The 19,022-nt window shown below is 39.0% G+C and overlaps 1 protein-coding gene across 7 annotated transcripts in view; it reads right to left on the bottom strand.

Moving 5' to 3' along the window:
- Positions 1-7,884: 7,884 nt before the first annotated feature.
- The window catches only part of PUM1 (pumilio RNA binding family member 1), a 118,266-nt gene continuing 107,128 nt past the window's right edge, over positions 7,885-19,022 (bottom strand). For all 7 annotated transcript variants that reach the window (XM_073616244.1, XM_073616245.1, XM_073616242.1 and 4 more), the window contains 3 exons: positions 13,345-13,466; positions 9,582-9,774; positions 7,885-9,491 (listed from right to left, as the gene is read on the bottom strand). In XM_073616244.1, the coding sequence (XP_073472345.1) occupies positions 9,360-9,491; positions 9,582-9,774; positions 13,345-13,466 (447 nt within the window). In that variant the 3' untranslated portion in view covers positions 7,885-9,359. The remainder of the gene's footprint in view (positions 9,492-9,581; positions 9,775-13,344; positions 13,467-19,022) is intronic.

The following is a 19,022-nucleotide window of genomic DNA, read 5'->3' as shown; positions in this document are numbered from 1 at the left end:
AAAACTTAATCAGCTGTGGGGAGAATAGCCCCAAGGTAACTAGCCTTCAGTTTTTTACATGCCTAGTGTCAATTTCTACATATACAGCAGTATAACCCCTAGCTTGCTTATCAGCAAGCCGTACCCCTCAAAACAGCTACAGGAGGTGTAGATTTTTCAGGTCACTGCTTAGGCAAAATAAGCCCTTATAGATTCCTTATAGGAGGGAAAATATTCCCTTTTTATCATCCACAAATAAACCATGATATAAAAGTCTCCACATTGTAAAGCATATATAACTTGATTTCGTATCAAGATAGGCGAAAGGCATTAATCACTTCAATACCAGGCACTTTTGCCCCTTCCTGTTCAGAACAATTTTTAGCTTTCAGCGCTGTTGCACTTTGAAGGACAATTGCGTGGTGACACAACACTGTACCCGAACCATTTTTATAATTTAGAAAATAATAGAAACCTTCGCACCAGTGGTATCGATAGCAGATAACATATATGAATTACATATACTGGTGGTACATCTAGTAAGAAAACATTCCCAACAATAAAAAAATTGTGGAAATATATAAACAATCAGTGTAAGCTGCTCCCCAATTTTTGAATTATCAAAAAAATAGATAATCAAAAAAAGGAATGTAAGAAAGATAGGGGGCGCTAGATACCATAATATTCAAGTGCTCTAAATAAATATATCTCCTGCATTACCAAAAAAAATGAAAATCATAATATTGACAAATCATAGTTAGATTACACATTGAAGTGCCCACATTAGTGAAAACATATATAGTGATTGATTGTCCACATAAAAAAGTGATTGAAGTGATATCTTTCAATATTATCCCAATCTTGTTGCTGTAAACAAAAGGTTTTCCATCACCAGAGAAAAATAAGAAAAGGAAAACACCTCGAAGTAGTAGATATCTGCTTACCAGATACCAATGACTCCTTTAGTTAAAAAGAGAGTCACTAGCGCTTGTGCAGGGTTGTGCCTGCTCACATGGATGGCCGGACTGTGGTTGGTATTATAGGCATAGATCGTTCCCGTCAGGCTCATTCAAGATAGGATAAGGATACATAGGAAACAAAAACAGTCTCCATAGCGTAAAACCATTTATTAAAAAAGTAAACAAATTAAAAAGCCAAATGGCCGCTTACATTGGTGGGTGCCTACCCGGCACTGGGGCTGCTTGCATGTCAGGGTGACTTCGCAGTCAGAAAAAGCCTTTCATGTCTCCTCCACGCTGGCGTGCGTTCCAGCTTACACAGGGGGGCAGCCAAAGGATCCGGATGTTGTTGGATGATAGGACATGTGACCACGTACCGCTCCGACGTACGTTTCGTAGTGAAAGTCTTCAGGGAAGCGTACGTTGGTCACTAAAATGGTGGCTTTTATTAGGAACAGGAAGGGGGCGGGTAATTGGCAAATGGGCCACAGGAACTGTGCTCAAAGCAATAAAGTTGGAAAGTTCAACTATGGTCTGGAGCTTAGCTCCATCTTGTGGATATTTACTATATTGTTCACAAAAAGCTCCTTATTTAAAAACGAATGCGACTTCATATCAACCATCTCCTAGGGGGAGACGGCATGTTATTATAGTCCCCCTACTGGTTAAAAACAGGTAAGTAAATCCATCCATATAGGTGGTGGGGAAGTGAGAAAAATATATAAGTGAGTAAAATTAATGGTGGTGTTTTTTATATAGAGAAAAAAAACAGGGGGGGGGGGGGGGGGGGGGGACGACTCATGTAACCCTGAATACTATAACAGCCCCAGTCTCGGTTTACATACAAAAATGATTACAAAACTAAATAGTATTTAATAAACCTTAAAAGGCTGCAATATGACCTATCCCCGTCTGACTCAAATAATAAAGAGGACAAAGAAGCGGGGGGGAAGAGTATTCCATCTTCCACCCTGGACAACTATCTCTGACCACAACCATAATACAAGTGGTGCCCAACTCACTCACACGATCTGACGTGGACAGATAATAATATTCCTAGACACTCCTGGACTCAATCATTTGTAAGAAAGCAATTAAGGTCCAGATCTATATTCATCCCATGTGGTTGCATAGTCCGTAATTTATAAAGCCAGTACGTTTCATTCCTAGATATTGCCCTTTTCATATGGGTACCTCTCCAATCCCTAGAGATTTTGTCGATCCCATAGAATGTACATAGTGATGGGTCACTATCATGGTAGAGTTTGAAGTGTCTTGAGACACTATGGTTAGGGTATCCCTTTTTAATATTTGTTAAATGTTCATTTATTCTTACTTTCAGTTGGCGTGTGGTTCTGCCCACGTATTGAAGGGAACATGGGCATTCCAGAACATATGTTACGTGGTCAGAATCGCATGTGATGAGAGGTTTGAGATCAAATTGTTGTTGTGTTACTATAGATTGGAATTGGGTCTTCTTTTTCTTGGTACCTGGTTTTCTGGTTATTTTACAAGCATTGCATCTAGTGCAATAGTGAAACCCAGAACCATCCAGGAAAGTGGGAAGTTTCCCGGGGGGATCTGGTACATTTGGAGCCAAGCGATTCCTAAGGGTAGGGGCCCTTCGGTAGATAAACTTAGGTTTATTGGGCAGGGAAGATTGGAGATCTTTATCTTTGAGTAGGATAGGCCAGAATTTTTTGAAGATACCTTCTACTGTTTTGTATTGGCGATGAAAGCCCGATATGAACGCACAGTCACCCTTGTATTCTTTTTTTGGTTTGGGGACCAATAGGGACTGCCTGTCCATATTTGCCACCTGTGAGACCAATTTTGTCAAGATATGGGCAGGGTATCCCTTTTCTCTAAATCTAGTGGTGAGAATTGCTGCTTGTGTGAAATAATCCAAAATATTATCACAATTTCGCCGTATACGCATGTATTGCCCTTTCGGTACAGCTCCTATCCATTGCGGATGGTGACAGCTGTGTGTAGGGACATATGCGTTACGGTCAGTTTCTTTAAAAAAAGTCTTTGTACTAAAATGATCACCTTGTTTGAAGAGTGTAAGATCCAAATAATTCACCGTGGCCAAACTGTACTCCGCTGTGAACTTTAGATTGTACTTATTCATACACTCCAAAAACTTGTTAAAACTTTCTTTGGTTCCCTCCCACAGAATCATCACGTCATCTATGTATCTTTTATACAGAAGAAGTGAGTGAGGTCTGTTTTTGAAAATGGTCTCTGATTCCCATTTAACGTGATATTCGCCACGCTAGGTGCATAGCGGGCTCCCATGGCTACACCGCCAATTTGGTTGTAGTATTCGTTTAATGCCCAGAAATAATTATTCCCCATGGCCATAGATAATCCTTTAATTAAAAATTTAATTTGTGATTTTTTCAGTGTGGATTGGTTGGTGAGAGCCCACCTCACTGATTCTAACACATCTGTTTGGCGAAGGTTTGTATACAAAGACTCGATGTCTATTGTTACTAGTAAGGTTTGATCCGTGATGATGGTAGATTGTAACAGTATAATTAGTTCTCGACTATCTTTGAGATAGGATTGGCTCTGTGGGACTAGAGGCTGGAGGAAAGTGTCAAGGTATTCCCCCACCCTAGAGTACAGAGAGCCAATCCCACTCACTATTGGACGGCCTGGTGGGTTTACCTTATCTTTATGTATTTTTGGTACTATGTAGAGTACCGGAATTCTGGGTGTAGTTAGATTCAAATAATCTGCTTCCTTCTGAGTTAATATTTGTTTACTGGTACCTTGGTTAATCCAATCTAATAGTTGTTGTTTCAGTTGTGGGGTAGGGTTACTTTTAAGCTTTTTAACTCACAACAAACCATATAGAAAGAGTAGAAAGAGAGGAAGAAGAGGCAGAGGGAGAAAGAAAAAGGAAGAGAAACAACTAAAAGCAGGATTATTTAATCTAACCACCATAGAATTTTCGGATGCAGAATTGGAAGTCTTGGCACAGGGACTAAAATTTGCGCCAAATAAGAACATAGATAAGTTAGGGTTGAGCCAATCCTATCTCAAAGATAGTCGAGAATTAATTACACTGTTACAATCTACCATCATCACGGATCAAACCTTACTAGTAACAATAGACATCGAGTCTTTGTATACAAACCTTCGCCAAACAGATGTGTTAGAATCAGTGAGGTGGGCTCTCACCAACCAATCCACACTGAAAAAAATCACAAATTAAATTTTAAATTAAAGGATTATCTATGGCCATGGGGAATAATTATTTCTGGGCATTAAACGAATACTACAACCAAATTGGCGGTGTAGCCATGGGAGCCCGCTATGCACCTAGCGTGGCGAATATCACGTTAAATAAATGGGAATCAGAGACCATTTTCAAAAACAGACCTCACTCACTTCTTCTGTATAAAAGATACATAGATGACGTGATGATTCTGTGGGAGGGAACCAAAGAAAGTTTTAACAAGTTTTTGGAGTGTATGAATATGAATAAGTACAATCTAAAGTTCACAGCGGAGTACAGTTTGGCCACGGTGAATTATTTGGATCTTACACTCTTCAAACAAGGTGATCATATTAGTACAAAGACTTTTTTTAAAGAAACTGACCGTAACGCATATGTCCCTACACACAGCTGTCACCATCCGCAATGGATAGGAGCTGTACCGAAAGGGCAATACATGCGTATACGGCGAAATTGTGATAATATTTTGGATTATTTCACACAAGCAGCAATTCTCACCACTAGATTTAGAGAAAAGGGATACCCTGCCCATATCTTGACAAAATTGGTCTCACAGGTGGCAAATATGGACAGGCAGTCCCTATTGGTCCCCAAACCAAAAAAAGAATACAAGGGTGACTGTGCGTTCATATCGGGCTTTCATCGCCAATACAAAACAGTAGAAGGTATCTTCAAAAAATTCTGGCCTATCCTACTCAAAGATAAAGATCTCCAATCTTCCCTGCCCAATAAACCTAAGTTTATCTACTGAAGGGCCCCTACCCTTAGGAATCGCTTGGCTCCAAATGTACCAGATCCCCCCGGGAAACTTCCCACTTTCCTGGATGGTTCTGGGTTTCACTATTGCACTAGATGCAATGCTTGTAAAATAACCAGAAAACCAGGTACCAAGAAAAAGAAGACCCAATTCCAATCTATAATAACACAACAATTTGATATCAAACCTCTCATCACATGCGATTCTGACCACGTAACATATGTTCTGGAATGCCCATGTTCCCTTCAATACGTGGGCAGAACCACACGCCAACTGAAAGTAAGAATAAATGAACATTTAACAAATATTAAAAAGGGATACCCTAACCATAGTGTCTCAAGACACTTCAAACTCTACCATGATAGTGACCCATCACTATGTACATTCTATGGGATCAACAAAATCTCTAGGGATTGGAGAGGTACCCATATGAAAAGGGCAATATCTAGGAATGAAACATACTGGCTTTATAAATTACGGACTATGCAACCACATGGGATGAATATAGATCTGGACCTTAATTGCTTTCTTACAAATGATTGAGTCCAGGAGTGTCTAGGAATATTATTATCTGTCCACGTCAGATCGTGTGAGTGAGTTGGGCACCACTTGTATTATGGTTGTGGTCAGAGATAGTTGTCCAGGGTGGAAGATGGAATACTCTTCCCCCCCGCTTCTTTGTCCTCTTTATTATTTGAGTCAGACGGGGATAGGTCATATTGCAGCCTTTTAAGGTTTATTAAATACTATTTAGTTTTGTAATCATTTTTGTATGTAAACCGAGACTGGGGCTGTTATAGTATTCAGGGTTACATGAGTCTCCCCCCCCCCCCCCCCCCCCGTTACTTACCTGTTTTTAACCAGTAGGGGGACTATAATAACATGCCGTCTCCCCCTAGGAGATGGTTGATATGAAGTCACATTCGCTTTTAAATAAGGAGTTTTTTTGTGAACAATATAGTAAATATCCACAAGATGGAGCCAAGCTCCAAACCATAGTTGAACTTTCCAACTTTATTGCTATGAGCACAGTTCCTGTGGCTCATTTGCCAATTACCCGCCCCCTTCCTGTACCTAATAAAAAGTCACATTCATTTTTAAATAAGGAGCTTTTTGTGAACAATATAGTAAATATCCACAAGATGGAGCTAAGCTCCAGACCATAGTTGAACTTTCCAACTTTATTGCTTTGAGCACAGTTCCTGTGGCCCATTTGCCAATTACCCGCCCCCTTCCTGTTCCTAATAAAAGCCACCATTTTAGTGACCAACGTACGCTTCCCTGAAGACGTTCACTACGAAAAGTACGTCGGAGCGGTACGTGGTCACATGTCCTATCATCCAACAACATCCGGATCCTTTGGCTGCCCCCCTGTGTAAGCTGGAACGCACGCCAGCGTGGAGGAGACATGAAAGGCTTTTTCTGACTGCGAAGTCACCCTGACATGCAAGCAGCCCCAGTGCCGGGTAGGCACCCACCAATGTAAGCGGGCATTTGGCTTTTTAATTTGTTTACTTTTTTAATAAATGGTTTTACGCTATGGAGACTGTTTTTGTTTCCTATGTATCCTTATCCTATCTTGAATGAGCCTGACGGGAACGATCCATGCCTATAATACCAACCACAGTCCGGCCATCCATGTGAGCAGGCACAACCCTGCACAAGCGCTAGTGACTCTCTTTTTAACTAAAGGAGTCATTGGTATCTGGTAAGCAGATATCTACTACTTCGAGGTGTTTTCCTTTTCTTATTTTTCTCTGGTGATGGAAAACCTTTTGTTTACAGCAACAAGATTGGGATAATATTGAAAGATATCACTTCAATGACTTTTTTATGTGGACAATCAATCACTATATATGTTTTCACTAATGTGGGCACTTCAATGTGTAATCTAACTATGATTTGTCAATATTAGGATTTTCATTTTTTTGGTAATGCAGGAGATATATTTATTTAGAGCACTTGAATAGTATGGTATCTAGCGCCCCCTAGCTTTCTTACATTTCCATTTTTTTGGTAATGCAGGAGATATATATTTTTTTTGGAGCACTTGAATATTATGGTATCTAGCGCCCCCTATCTTTCTTACATTTTTATAATTTACTTCCCACAAATAGAGCTTTCTTTTGGTGGTATTTGATTACCTCTGGGGTTTTTATTTTTTGCTAAACAAAAAAAAAAAAAAAACAAAAAAAAAAAAAAAAGAAAACACAACTTTGTCATAAAATTTTGTTTTTTCCTTCACCGACGGGCGCTGATGAGGCGGCACTGATATGTAGAATTGATGGGCACTGATGGACACCACTGATAATGAGGTACTGACAGGTGTTACTACTGGGCACTGATTGACACTGAGATTTTTTTTGAGGGGCCACTGACTGGCAGCTGATGGGCACATCTGATGGGGGCTGTGTCGATCATCAATGTGCTGATTATCAGCACAGACACCCCCCCCCCCCCCCGGACAGGGAGAGCAGCTAATCGGCTCTCCCTGTAAACGCGAACGGAGGAGTGCCGTTTATCGGCACTTCCTGGTTCACGCTATGATCAGCTGTGATTGGTCACAGCTGATTACGTGGTAAGGCTCCTTACCACGATCGCAGATGTGGCATGTCAGACTAACATGTCGTACTCGCCGCATGTTATCCTGCTGGATGAGGCTTGCAAGTACCCAAGTCAGGCAGGACAAAATTTTATATGTGGTTAGGAAACTCATGATTTTAAAGTTTGTTCCAAGTATATTCTAATGTGGAAATATGGACGTGTACAAAAACACTGTGCTAAATAAACCTTTAAATTTAGGTTTTATGGTCTGTTAAATTACACCTGTATGTATAAAAGCATAAATACACACACAGCTTATTATGTTGGCCTTTTAAATGAGAGATGGGTATGAAAGCTTTTGTCTTAAAATACAAAAACTGACCACAAGCAAAAAAGAGATTCCAAAGTTCTGTAATTTTCAAAATAAAGATCACACATCATTTATAGACATTCTACACAAAGTACAAAAAAATAATTGCTAAATCAGAAGCATCCACAGGGCCAATAATGCCCCTTCCCCATTGCCCTCCTGCTCCATCCGGCAATTGAAAAGGGTATTCTTAATTATACACATACAGTTAAACAAGTGTGCTTTGAAAATTTTCATTTGTAATATACACAAAAGGGGAGGGGGATCTCATGTCTGTTGTAAATATACACCGTTTAACTATTACATTTGTATATTCAAACAAAGAATTAAGTGGACAATATGTTACAGCAACTTACAAGTGAGACAAAATGCAAAACAAAATGTTATAGTCTGTACAGGAAAGAACGAACGAGATTTCCAACTGGATAAGGGTAGTTTTAGTTCAGATTTAAAAATCTGAAATTATACTTGCAGTTGGCTGATTTAAAAAGATATCTGCACTAATTTAGAGCAAATTTAACATTAATCCAATTGTAAATGGAAGTAAAATGAGATATCAAACACCAACTAAAAAAAAAGGGGGAAAATGCAGTTTTGTCTTGCCCGGCTGAAATTACAATTTACAATTTACAACATCACGACCAATATATCTGTAGAAGAATCCTGGAAATGCACAGTTTGGCCTAAAGTTTTTTTTTTCTTTTTTGTCTTTTTTTTTAATCTCTTACCAAAAAGGAAGGGGTTATGTCAATTTTCAAACTCACATTTACATTACTGAGGTTTTACAAATGTACAATTTTACAGTCAAAAGGGTTTATGTCCACTAACTGCAGGATACATCTGTATTTTAAACATCAAAAAAGCTAAAAGAAAAATACTACAAAGTTTTATATATATGCAAATATCTATATCAAGTATACACTACATATTTATACAAAGCGAAAAAAGGGTATACGGGTTAGAATTAAGGTGGACATGCTAAAGTAAGTCAAAAATCAAATAATACAGTTGTAAAAAGGGCAGTCTGCCTCAATCCCAATTTCTGCACAATAAAACTGATTTTGCTCAGAAAAAAAAAAAAAAAAAAAATATTGTATACATATGAACATACAGATAGAAATGGAGAACTCTGGTTCATCAAAGTATGTTTTAAAATAAACAAAGGCAAGGGAAACCATGCATCTTGTCTTAAAAAGAAGAAAAAAAAAAAAAAAGTTTCAGGATCCTTTTGGATTCTGGTGAGCAAATTTATTCACATGGCCTCTGCTGCACAATTGATGTGCATTCAGCAAGGGGGCAGGACATGTACAAGATATGTACAAGTGATTCTATACAGAAATACATTGGGGGGGGGAAAGGTTAAGTTTGATTATTAAAAATAATATGTCGGGTGTAATAAAATTAAAGACATTTACAAAGGTTGGTTTGAAAGAGCTACACCCTGAATCTCCCACGTTGTGGGCAGAAATAGGGAGATACAGTGGGGTCCAGGAAGATTCTCTAGATAATGCCGTTTGAGGGACCACACATCGGACCCAGATCCATACCATTCTTCATGTAGTACTTCTCCAGCTTAGCAAGAATGTGTTTGCCATAAGTATATTTACGAAGAGTGGCAATGTGTGGCCGAATCTAAAAAAGAACAAGTGGTGTTATTTTTCATGTCCTAGATGATGTATCTCAATTCTAGCTACATACTTGAGTTGGTGGCATTTTACTCACCTTGTGCATGACAATCTTACGCTGAGCTGGCTCTGCTACATCAATCATTTTCTGCACCACATAGTTGGCATACTGATCCTTCATCATTGTATATAAGGCACTGTGAGGCCCATCATTCATCGTGCAAACTTCATCGATTAACATTGCTCGTTCTGTGCGGGAGGCGTGCGTCACACACTTTTCAACTACATTACTGTCAAGTGAAGAAAAAAAAAGGGAAAAACGGATGCAGACCTTTTGAGCAATTTATATATAAAAGATGGATATAATTATATACACACACACACACAATATAAATATATTTCACTTGGCTTTGAAGGAATTTGTCATGCCCAACCAGCTAGGATGTCAAATGCCCTTTCCTTGCCATTCACAATCAGGCATAGAAAGCCTGTTTAGACCAGGAAAAGAAAGCATAGGAGTCAGGTGGTGTTAAGCACTTACTAAACAATGAAAGTGGGTGTCAACCTGAGCTAAGTTACTTGCATTTGTATTAAATTAAATTACCCTCCCACACGCACCTTGATTGGCAGTTTTAAAACAAACTGATCAAGATGCATCTTGATCATTTTGTTTTAATTTTATTTTTATAATAGCTGCTACAGTGCAACAACTCTATCCGTTTGAGCGCTGGGATCAGCAATACATAGTGTTACTGATACTTTTGATTATTTTAAAGCAAACTAATTTAAAATTTTGTGCTCTTTGCAATACCAAAGATATATACACACTGACACAAGATCTTGCTTCTGTCCCACACTGGTGATTCTCACACCTTCATCAAATGTTCTAAAGCCAAGCTAAATAGTGGAGATTTAGTTTAGCGATTTAGCATGTTTTCTGGAGTTGTCAGCTAAATGTGTTTCTCCTACCTGTGTCCCCCATTCACATTGTGTTCTTTTTTTCTGACTGGCTGCGGTGCCATTTTTTGGTTTGCCAAGGTGCATTTTAAATAGTCTGCCCGATGCAACACATATTAAGGCACAAAAACTACTGAGATTATTGTAGAAAATTAAAGAAAACCTGTCATTCTACATGTCTAGTATAAATCTAAAAAGAAAAATACCTTCTAAAGTCTGCCAGTGTTAAGCAAGAAGAACAATTCCAGGGTCCTTTCAGAAATTGGTCTTTCCTGCTTGACAGCTTTCAGTATATGATTTCTTTAACCCAGATTTGACACCTTTAGAAACATTCAGGCTCCTGTAAAGGGAGGCAGGGAGATTGCTTACTGCAGCTCTGTCACCCTGTAAAAGTGGGGCGCACAGCTATTAAACTCTTATGTTTTATTTAGCGCTCTGTAATTATCCCCATTTTGCTGCAGGACACCAAGTCTTTTTTCTGCCATTACTTCATTTCATGCCTAGAGATGAAAAGGTATGTGTGTGCGTTAAAAACAAATAATCGACACGGATGTCAAGTAGGCTAGGTAAGCCACTGTTGAGAGCTATTGCTGGTAGGGAGGAAGGCACTAAAATGCGATGCTTCATGTTAGGTAAAGGCAGCACTGCACAAGAATATAGCAGTTAATGGGACTATTATTAGCCACTTGGCTACTGGCCACTTATACCCCCTTCCTGCCCAGGCCAATTTTCATCTTTCAGTGTTGTTGCACTTTGAATGACAATTGCGCGGTCATGCAACACTGTACCCATACAAAATTTTTATCATTTTTTTCACATAGAGCTTTCTTTTGGTGGTATTTAATCACCACTGGGTTAACAAAAAAAGACCGAACACTTTGAAAAAAAAAAACATTTTTTTTTCAGTTTGTTATAAAATTTAGCAAACGGGTAATTTGTCTCCTTCTGTGCGCTGATGAGGCTACACTGATGGGCACTGATAGGTAGCACTAGTGACACTGATGAGGCACTGATTAGCAGCACTTATGGGCACTGATAGGTGGCACAGATCGAGACCGATGTCCCTGTAACAGAAGCAGATTACTGGCATTATTCTTTTCTCCTCATGTTGATCGTGAGGAGAAAAAAAAGCCGATATCCGGCTTCTGTTTACTTCCTGATCACCTGTCATTGGCTGACAGCTGATCAAGTGGTAAAGGGCCAGCTGTGATTGGCCCTTTACCCGGTTCTGTGATCAGCAAAGGACTCAGTGATCACAGTGCGCGCCGGCCATGTGCAATGATGGGAGGATGTCTATCATCAATGGCAACATCTCTATTTATCTTATAAGAGGTTTACTTTAGTTCAGGCTTTATACATTAACTGTGGTTACTGGGACAACAAACAAGATGTGCCTTCCATTTGCCTGGCTAGATTCAACATCATCTTGATGGCCTTCCAAGGTTTTTCTTGGCAAATCATCACTATAGGACAGGAGGAAGCAGTTTTGTAAAACTATATTATGTAGCGAAGCTCAATTCTTGAAGAGAATCTGCTAGCAAGGAAAGACTGCTTGTGCATGCAAAGATTTAAATAGTTACATTGGCTATCATAGTCAAATTAAAAAGCAGCACATTGTATACTTAGCACTCGAAGCAAAACTGGTCAAGAGGAAAGCAAAAATCTACACAAAGCATGGTCCAATCCTCCTTAAAGGGATAATAAATATTTTTTTTGGTAAATCCAAATTTTGATATGCTGTTGCAGCATTTTAGTAATTTTTTTTTTCACCTTCACATTTTTAAATGCTTGTGCTTTCAAAATTTTATTAAATATAGAGAACCGGACACATGTATTATTCATGGTGTTTCTTTTGTAGTTTTTTTTTTTTTTTTGCGTGTTTGGTATGGGTTGTTGTATGTAAAATGATAAAAACTTTAATAAAAAGTTATTTGAAGAAAATAAATAATAATAATAAAAAAAAAAAAAGAGATCTGTAGTGAGCCACTAGAGGGAGTATCTCTCTCTCAGCAACTACTGAGTGACAATATCATCCTCAAAGGTTTAGAACAGGGGTTTCAAACTGGTGGCCCTCCAGCTGTTGCAGAACTGCAAGTCCCATCATGCCTCTGCCTGAGGGAGTCATGCTTGTAACTGTCAGCCTTGCAATGCCTCATGGGACTTATAGTTTTGCAACAGCTGGAGGGCCGCCAGTTTGAGACCCCTGGTTTAGAAGAAGCAGTAAAGGCGAAACATAATGTGACTGTAAAGCAGACTATGTAATGAGCTGTGTGTGAATCTGGCAAAGTGCAGGTCCACAAACAATGCTGGGGTCATGCTTATTCATTTGGCCATACCCAAATTGGTCCTAGGATGTGCATTTATCAATGTGAGCTCGAGAGCAGGGACTGATGTGAATTATATATTTATTAAGCGCTGCGTAAATTGGCGCCGCTATACAAGTACCTGTTATAAATAAATATCTACGACTTCCACTAATTTATATTCTGATCAGTGCCTTCAGAATGATTAAACCACCTAGGCCAGTGATGGCGAACCTTGGCCCCCCAATGTTTTGGAACTTCACTTCTCATGATGTTCAACTACACTGCATGAGTATCATGGGAAATGTAGTTCTGAAACTGGGGTGACAAGGTTCGCAATCACTGGCCTAGGCTTTTAGTCACAAAACCAGCAGGGAACCTTGAGCTACAGTTTCAACCCTTTTGTTACTATTCACTTATTAACCCTTTCGAGACTATTATATTTAAAATTCAAATTGTTGTGACTAGACAAATGTGTAAATTATGAAGACAACTCTGGTAGAGTTAAGTCGATTTTTGTTCTCTCACTGTTGTGATTTGTAGCACTATGTTCCAATTTTAGTAATTGCTTTACCAGGCATAGTTCAAAGGCAAACATACCTTGCAAATTTGTGCTGACTCAGAACTAAGACATTGCCCCGAATCTCTGCAACAATCTTACTCTTGTCTTCAGGTCTACCATGTTCTAAAACATGCTGTATGACATAGTTCCCATACTGATCCTGCAAGTGAAATGGGACACAGTTTTATATTAACAGCGCTAAAAAAATAAAAAAAAAATAAATAAAAAAAAGTTTCTACTATCAAACTCCTCAAAATACTCTTAAACCCACAACCAAATACAATAAGAATAGCTTATTGTTATAGGTCTCAACTTTACTTACAAGCAGTTTCCAAAAATTCAACTGGAAATCCACACACGTGTACCAATACAACAATAGTGATAAAAAATGCTAAATTATTAAATGTTGCCAAATTATGAGGCTTATCGAGGTAGAATAGCTAAGCATTAAATTATTAGGCAAATGCACTGTGCTTTCAGGTGCATTTACCCTCATTTGAGATTATTAAATTTAAAAGTGCATTTGACCTCTTAGCCAAGCTGCATTAACCTGTTTCAAGCTGCTTTTGCATCCTTTAACTTAACCACTTCCCTACCAGGCCAATTCTGACATTTCTCTCCTACATGTAAAAATCATTTTTTTGCTAGAAAATTACATAGAACCCCCAAACATTATATATGTTTTTTTTAGCAAAGTCCCTACAGAATACAATGGCGGTTGTTGCAACTTTTTATCTCACACAGTATTTGCGCAGGAATTTTTCGAACGCTTTTTTTTTTTGGGAAAAAAACAGTTTTGTGTTTTAAAAAAAACAAAACAGTAAAGTTAGCCCAATGTTTATGCATATTGTGAAAGATGAAGTTACGCCGAGTAAATAGATACCTAACATGTCACGCTTCAAAATTGCACACGCTCGTGGAATGGTGCCAATGTTCAGTACTTAAAAATCCCCATAGGCGACGCTTGAAATTTTTTTACTGGTTACATGTTTTGAGTTACAGAGGAGGTCTAGGGACAAAATGATTGCTCTCGCTCCAACGTTCGCGGTGATACCTCACATGCATGGTTTGAACACAGTTTTCATATGTGGGCGGGACTTACGTATGCGATCGCTTCTGCGTGCGAGCACACGGGGACAGCGGAGCTTTAAAAAAAATTTTTTTTATTGTTAATTCTAATTTTCTTTTTTTTATTTTGACACTTTTTGGAAAAAAAAAAAAAAAAATGATCACTTTTATTCCTATTACAAGGAATGTAAACATCCCTTGTAATAGGAATATGACATGACAGGTCCTCTTTATAGTGAGATATGGGGTCAATAAGACTCCACATCTCACCACTAGGCTGGGAAGCCTGAAATCAAAAAATAAAATAAAAACGATCACCGCTTCCCAGCCGAAGCGGCGCCGTTTTTTTCGAATGGAGAGGCCGGGCGTGACGTCATAACATCGCGCCCGGCCTCCGATGAACATAGAGACTCCGGCAACCATCTGGTCCGCCGGAAATCTCTATGATTTACATCCGGCGCCGGCGGATCCGCTCTCCGCCTCACCGATCGTAACGGTGAGTCGGAACAAGCACCAGAGGGCGGCGTCCCCTCTCGCCTCCCGTAATAACAATTAAGCGGCGGAACGGCCGCTATGATCGTTCCTATGGTGCAGAGATTCGCCGGCTGAAACCGGCAATATCTGAATGATGTCTGCAACTACAGGCATCATTCAGATATAACCGCTCAAAGCCCAGGACGTCATATGACGGTGGGCGGGCAGGAAGTGGTTAAGCAAAGAGAAGCAGGTCTAACATGGACAAAAGCCTGTTAAACAGGCCAATTTTAGGCTGCCTCTTTTTCTAACCAACCACAGAACAAATACACCTCATATATGTCTAAACATGCAAAGCTCCCGCCGCACAGCTTCCAAATTGTGACAGTGTGTGCGGGGAGGGGATTCCCGCCCGCTGTTGGGGGTGGGGGGTTGAAGGGGCGAGAGGGGATGCATGCTGAACATGTTACACCCGAAATACAGGTATACCATGTAACGATCACAAAGGTGAACTTGGCCTTTAAGTCACATTATACGTGCAGTTTAAACTGTGCATTGTTGTTATCTCGTTTTATTGGCCAAATGTTGCGGCCACTCTTATTGTCAATTGCATTCTCGCATTAAAAATAATAATGAAAAAACAAAAAACTGTGTTTATGACTGGTTTACTTCAGCTAAATAAACTGCAAGTGAATAAAAAAAAATAAAAAAAACCTTAAAATTTCTTATCTATAGATCTTTCTAAAGCAGCCACATCCTGAGTAGAAAAGCATGTTCCCTGTCATCAGCTGCAAAGTGGGACCCTGGCTCTGTTTGAAGGCAGTGACCTTATTTTACAGCAGTCCAATACACTCCTTATTGAGTCAGGCTTATAGCTCTGCAACCTGGGATGCTCATGCTCCTTGCTGATTGGGGAGTCTAGCTCTCAGACAGCGTGTCAGAGAGATCGTTGCTTCCACAGAGACCAAGGGTGTTCATTTTGCAGCTGCAGGTAGGAGACATGCTTTACTACTGGGGCTGTGGATGCCTTTTAAAGAAAACTAACTTTGTATAGCTTTTGTTTTGATGCATCTGGAATGTACTTAAGATTTTAAATGAATGGTCAGTAGGACTTCAAAGATGAATACAATTTGCGTGGGGAAAAAAACAAATACATAGCTTTCAGAATTAGAACTACAAACTCAATGCCATAAAAGAGGGGATGCTGTGTAAAATCTACATAATAATAGAATGGAATGACTTGCAAATCTCAAACTCATATTTTATTAACAATAGAAAACACATGAAATGTTTAAAACAGAGAAAATGTACCATTTTAAGAAAGAAAAAAAAAAATGAAATTGATAGCAACACTTCTCAAAAAAGTTTGGACAGTGCAATGTTTACCAGAGTGTAGCATTTCCTTTTCTTTTAACACCACTCTGTAGATGTTTAGGAACTGAGATGACCAGTTGCTGGAGTTTTGGGAGATGAATGTTGTCCTATTCTTGCTTGATATGAGTCTAACTGCTCAACAGTCCTGGGACTTATTTTTCATATCAAGATGCAGCAAATATTTTCAATTACTAAAAGATCTGGACAGTAGGCAGGCCAGTTGAACACACTGACTTTTCTACTATCAAACCATCCAGTTGTCATAGATGCAGTATGCGGAATAGCATTGTCCTGCTGAAATATACAAGGCCTTACCTGAAAGACATCTGTGAGCATATGCTGCTCTAAAACCTGAATATATATCTTTTAGCATCGATGGTGCCTTTCCAGATGTGCAAGACACCCCCATTCCATCAGATATGTGCACTTTTGACCTGAGCACTAAGCCAGAAGGTCCCTCTCCTCTTTAGTCCGGAAGACACAGCACTCACGTTTGCCAAAAAGAATGTCAAATTTTGATTCAACTGACCAGACCTTTGGCCCAGAGAAGACGGCGATGTTTCTGGATCATGTTCAGATATGGCTTCTTCTTTGCATGAGAGAGCTTTACCTTGCATTTTTGGATGTTTTTTGTAAGTATTGCTGAGCCCGTGCAGTGACTTCCATCTCAGAAGGGCCCAAAGATCATGGGCATTCAATATTGCACTTTGGTCTTGTACCTTGCACACAGATTTCACCAGATTCTCAAAATGTTTTGATATTATGTACTGTTGATATATTTAGTCTTTGCAATTTTACATTGAGGAACATTATTCTGAAATTGTACGAACATTTTTAGAAGCAGCTTTTCACATTGGTGAACCTCTGCCCCAGCTTTACTTCTAAAACACTCTGACTCCCAAAGATGCTCTTTTTATACCCAATTAGGTTACTGACCTATTGCCAATTAACCCAATTAGTTTCAAAATGATTTTCCAGCCCTTCCTTGCACTTACTTCCATCACCTGCTTTGCCAGATTTTTGTTGCCCTGACCCAATTTGAGATGTATTGCTGCCATCAATTTCAAAATTACCTTATTTTTGTTAAAATGGAACATTTTCTCAAATGTAAACATTTGATAGATATTCTATTTGTGAATAAAACATGGTTTTATGAGATTTGGAAATTATTGCATTCTGTTTTTATGTAGATTTTACACAGCGTCACATCTTTTTTTGAAATTGGGGTTGTATTTAGGAAAAATGGGTGAAAGTAAACCTTTATAGTAGATCACTCAAGTGCATAGTCAGCCATCTTGGGAGGCAATGAAACCTGATATTGTACCCGGGCTGAATGTCTAAATGACTAGGATCTAAAAGAAACAACTATGAACACATTTCTGGGTCACTCAGTGGCTAAAAGATTTGTAAAATATTATTAGCATATTACATTTCAAAGACAGATTCTAGGAAAAAGAAGTAAAACCTTTACAGCATCTTGGTCCAGGAGTTGAAGGTGTAATATATTACAGAATGAGGACATGGTTAAACTGTATTAAAGAAATGTAATTATGACAAAGTAAAACCCATTTGGCAAGAAAAGTTCTTAAAGGGTAATTGCTCTTAAAACACATTCATAATTCCTGAATATAGTTGAGCAGAGCAAAATACCAATGCCAGGCTATTTAAAGAAGCCTTTAGAGCTTCTGCTGTGTTTGATCTCACTGAATATTGTATGTACATTATTTTAGTTTTCCCTTTTTTTTGTTTTTCCCTTCCCTTTGTATTATTTCTGTTCCACATGCTTTACAAAATAAAAAACTTTGTTAAAGCGGGGTTCCACCCAAATTTTGAACATTATCTCTAGAGGTCGACCGATATGGGTTTTTCTCTGGCCGATGCCGATATTTAGAAATCGCGGTGGCCGATGGCCGATATGTGATGCCGATTTTTTTGGGCCGATATATTAGGCCGATTTTTTTTTTTTTTCTTTTTTTTCCCCCTTCATCTCATAAAATCTAACAGTTAGACCCCTTTCACACTGGGGCGTTTTTTTAGGCGTTTTTGGGCTAAAAATAGCGCCTGTAAAACGGCTTCCCTACAGTCTCAGTGTGATATCCCGAGTGCTTTCACACTGAGGCGATGCGCTGGCAGGATGTCTTTGGAGTGGTGTATACCGCTGCTCCACCATTCCTGCCCATTGAAATGAATGCGCACCGCTGCCGAAGTGGCTGCAAAGCGCTTCGGCAGCAGCACTTCAGGGGCGCATTTAACCCCTTCCTCGGCCGCTAGCTGGGTTATAAGCGCCCCGCTAGCAGCCGAATAGCGCCGCTAAAATGACGGTAAAGCGCCGCTAAAACTAACAGCGTTTTACCGTCAACGCATGCCCGCTCCAGTGTGAAAGCAACCTTAAGTAATAAGTGATACAGAAAATTTTTTACATTTAAACATTTATTGAACAAAACAAACCTCCAATCAGTTCACTTGTATGTATAATTTAGATTAAAAAAAAAATAACTATATCTTAAATATTAAATACACAAAAACAGGTAACCAAAACTTTTGGACGAAACAAAATGGGCTAACTTTACTGCTTATTTTTTTTTTTTTTTAATTAGTGTATTTTATTTTAAAAAATTGCGTTTGAAAGACCGCTGCGCAAATACCGTGTGACATAAAATATTGCAACAACCGCTATTTTATTCCCTAGGGTCTCTGCTAAAAAAAATATATATAATGTTTGGGGGTTCCAAGTGATTTTCTAGCAGAAAATACAGAATTTTTACTTGTAAGCAACAAATGTCAAAAAAGATTTAGTCTT

Source organism: Aquarana catesbeiana, linkage group LG02, assembly GCF_042186555.1.
Source record: "Aquarana catesbeiana isolate 2022-GZ linkage group LG02, ASM4218655v1, whole genome shotgun sequence".
NCBI lineage: Eukaryota > Metazoa > Chordata > Amphibia > Anura > Ranidae > Aquarana > Aquarana catesbeiana.
Note: the sequence above shows the minus strand (reverse complement) of the source record. Positions and strands in the feature narration are given on the sequence as shown.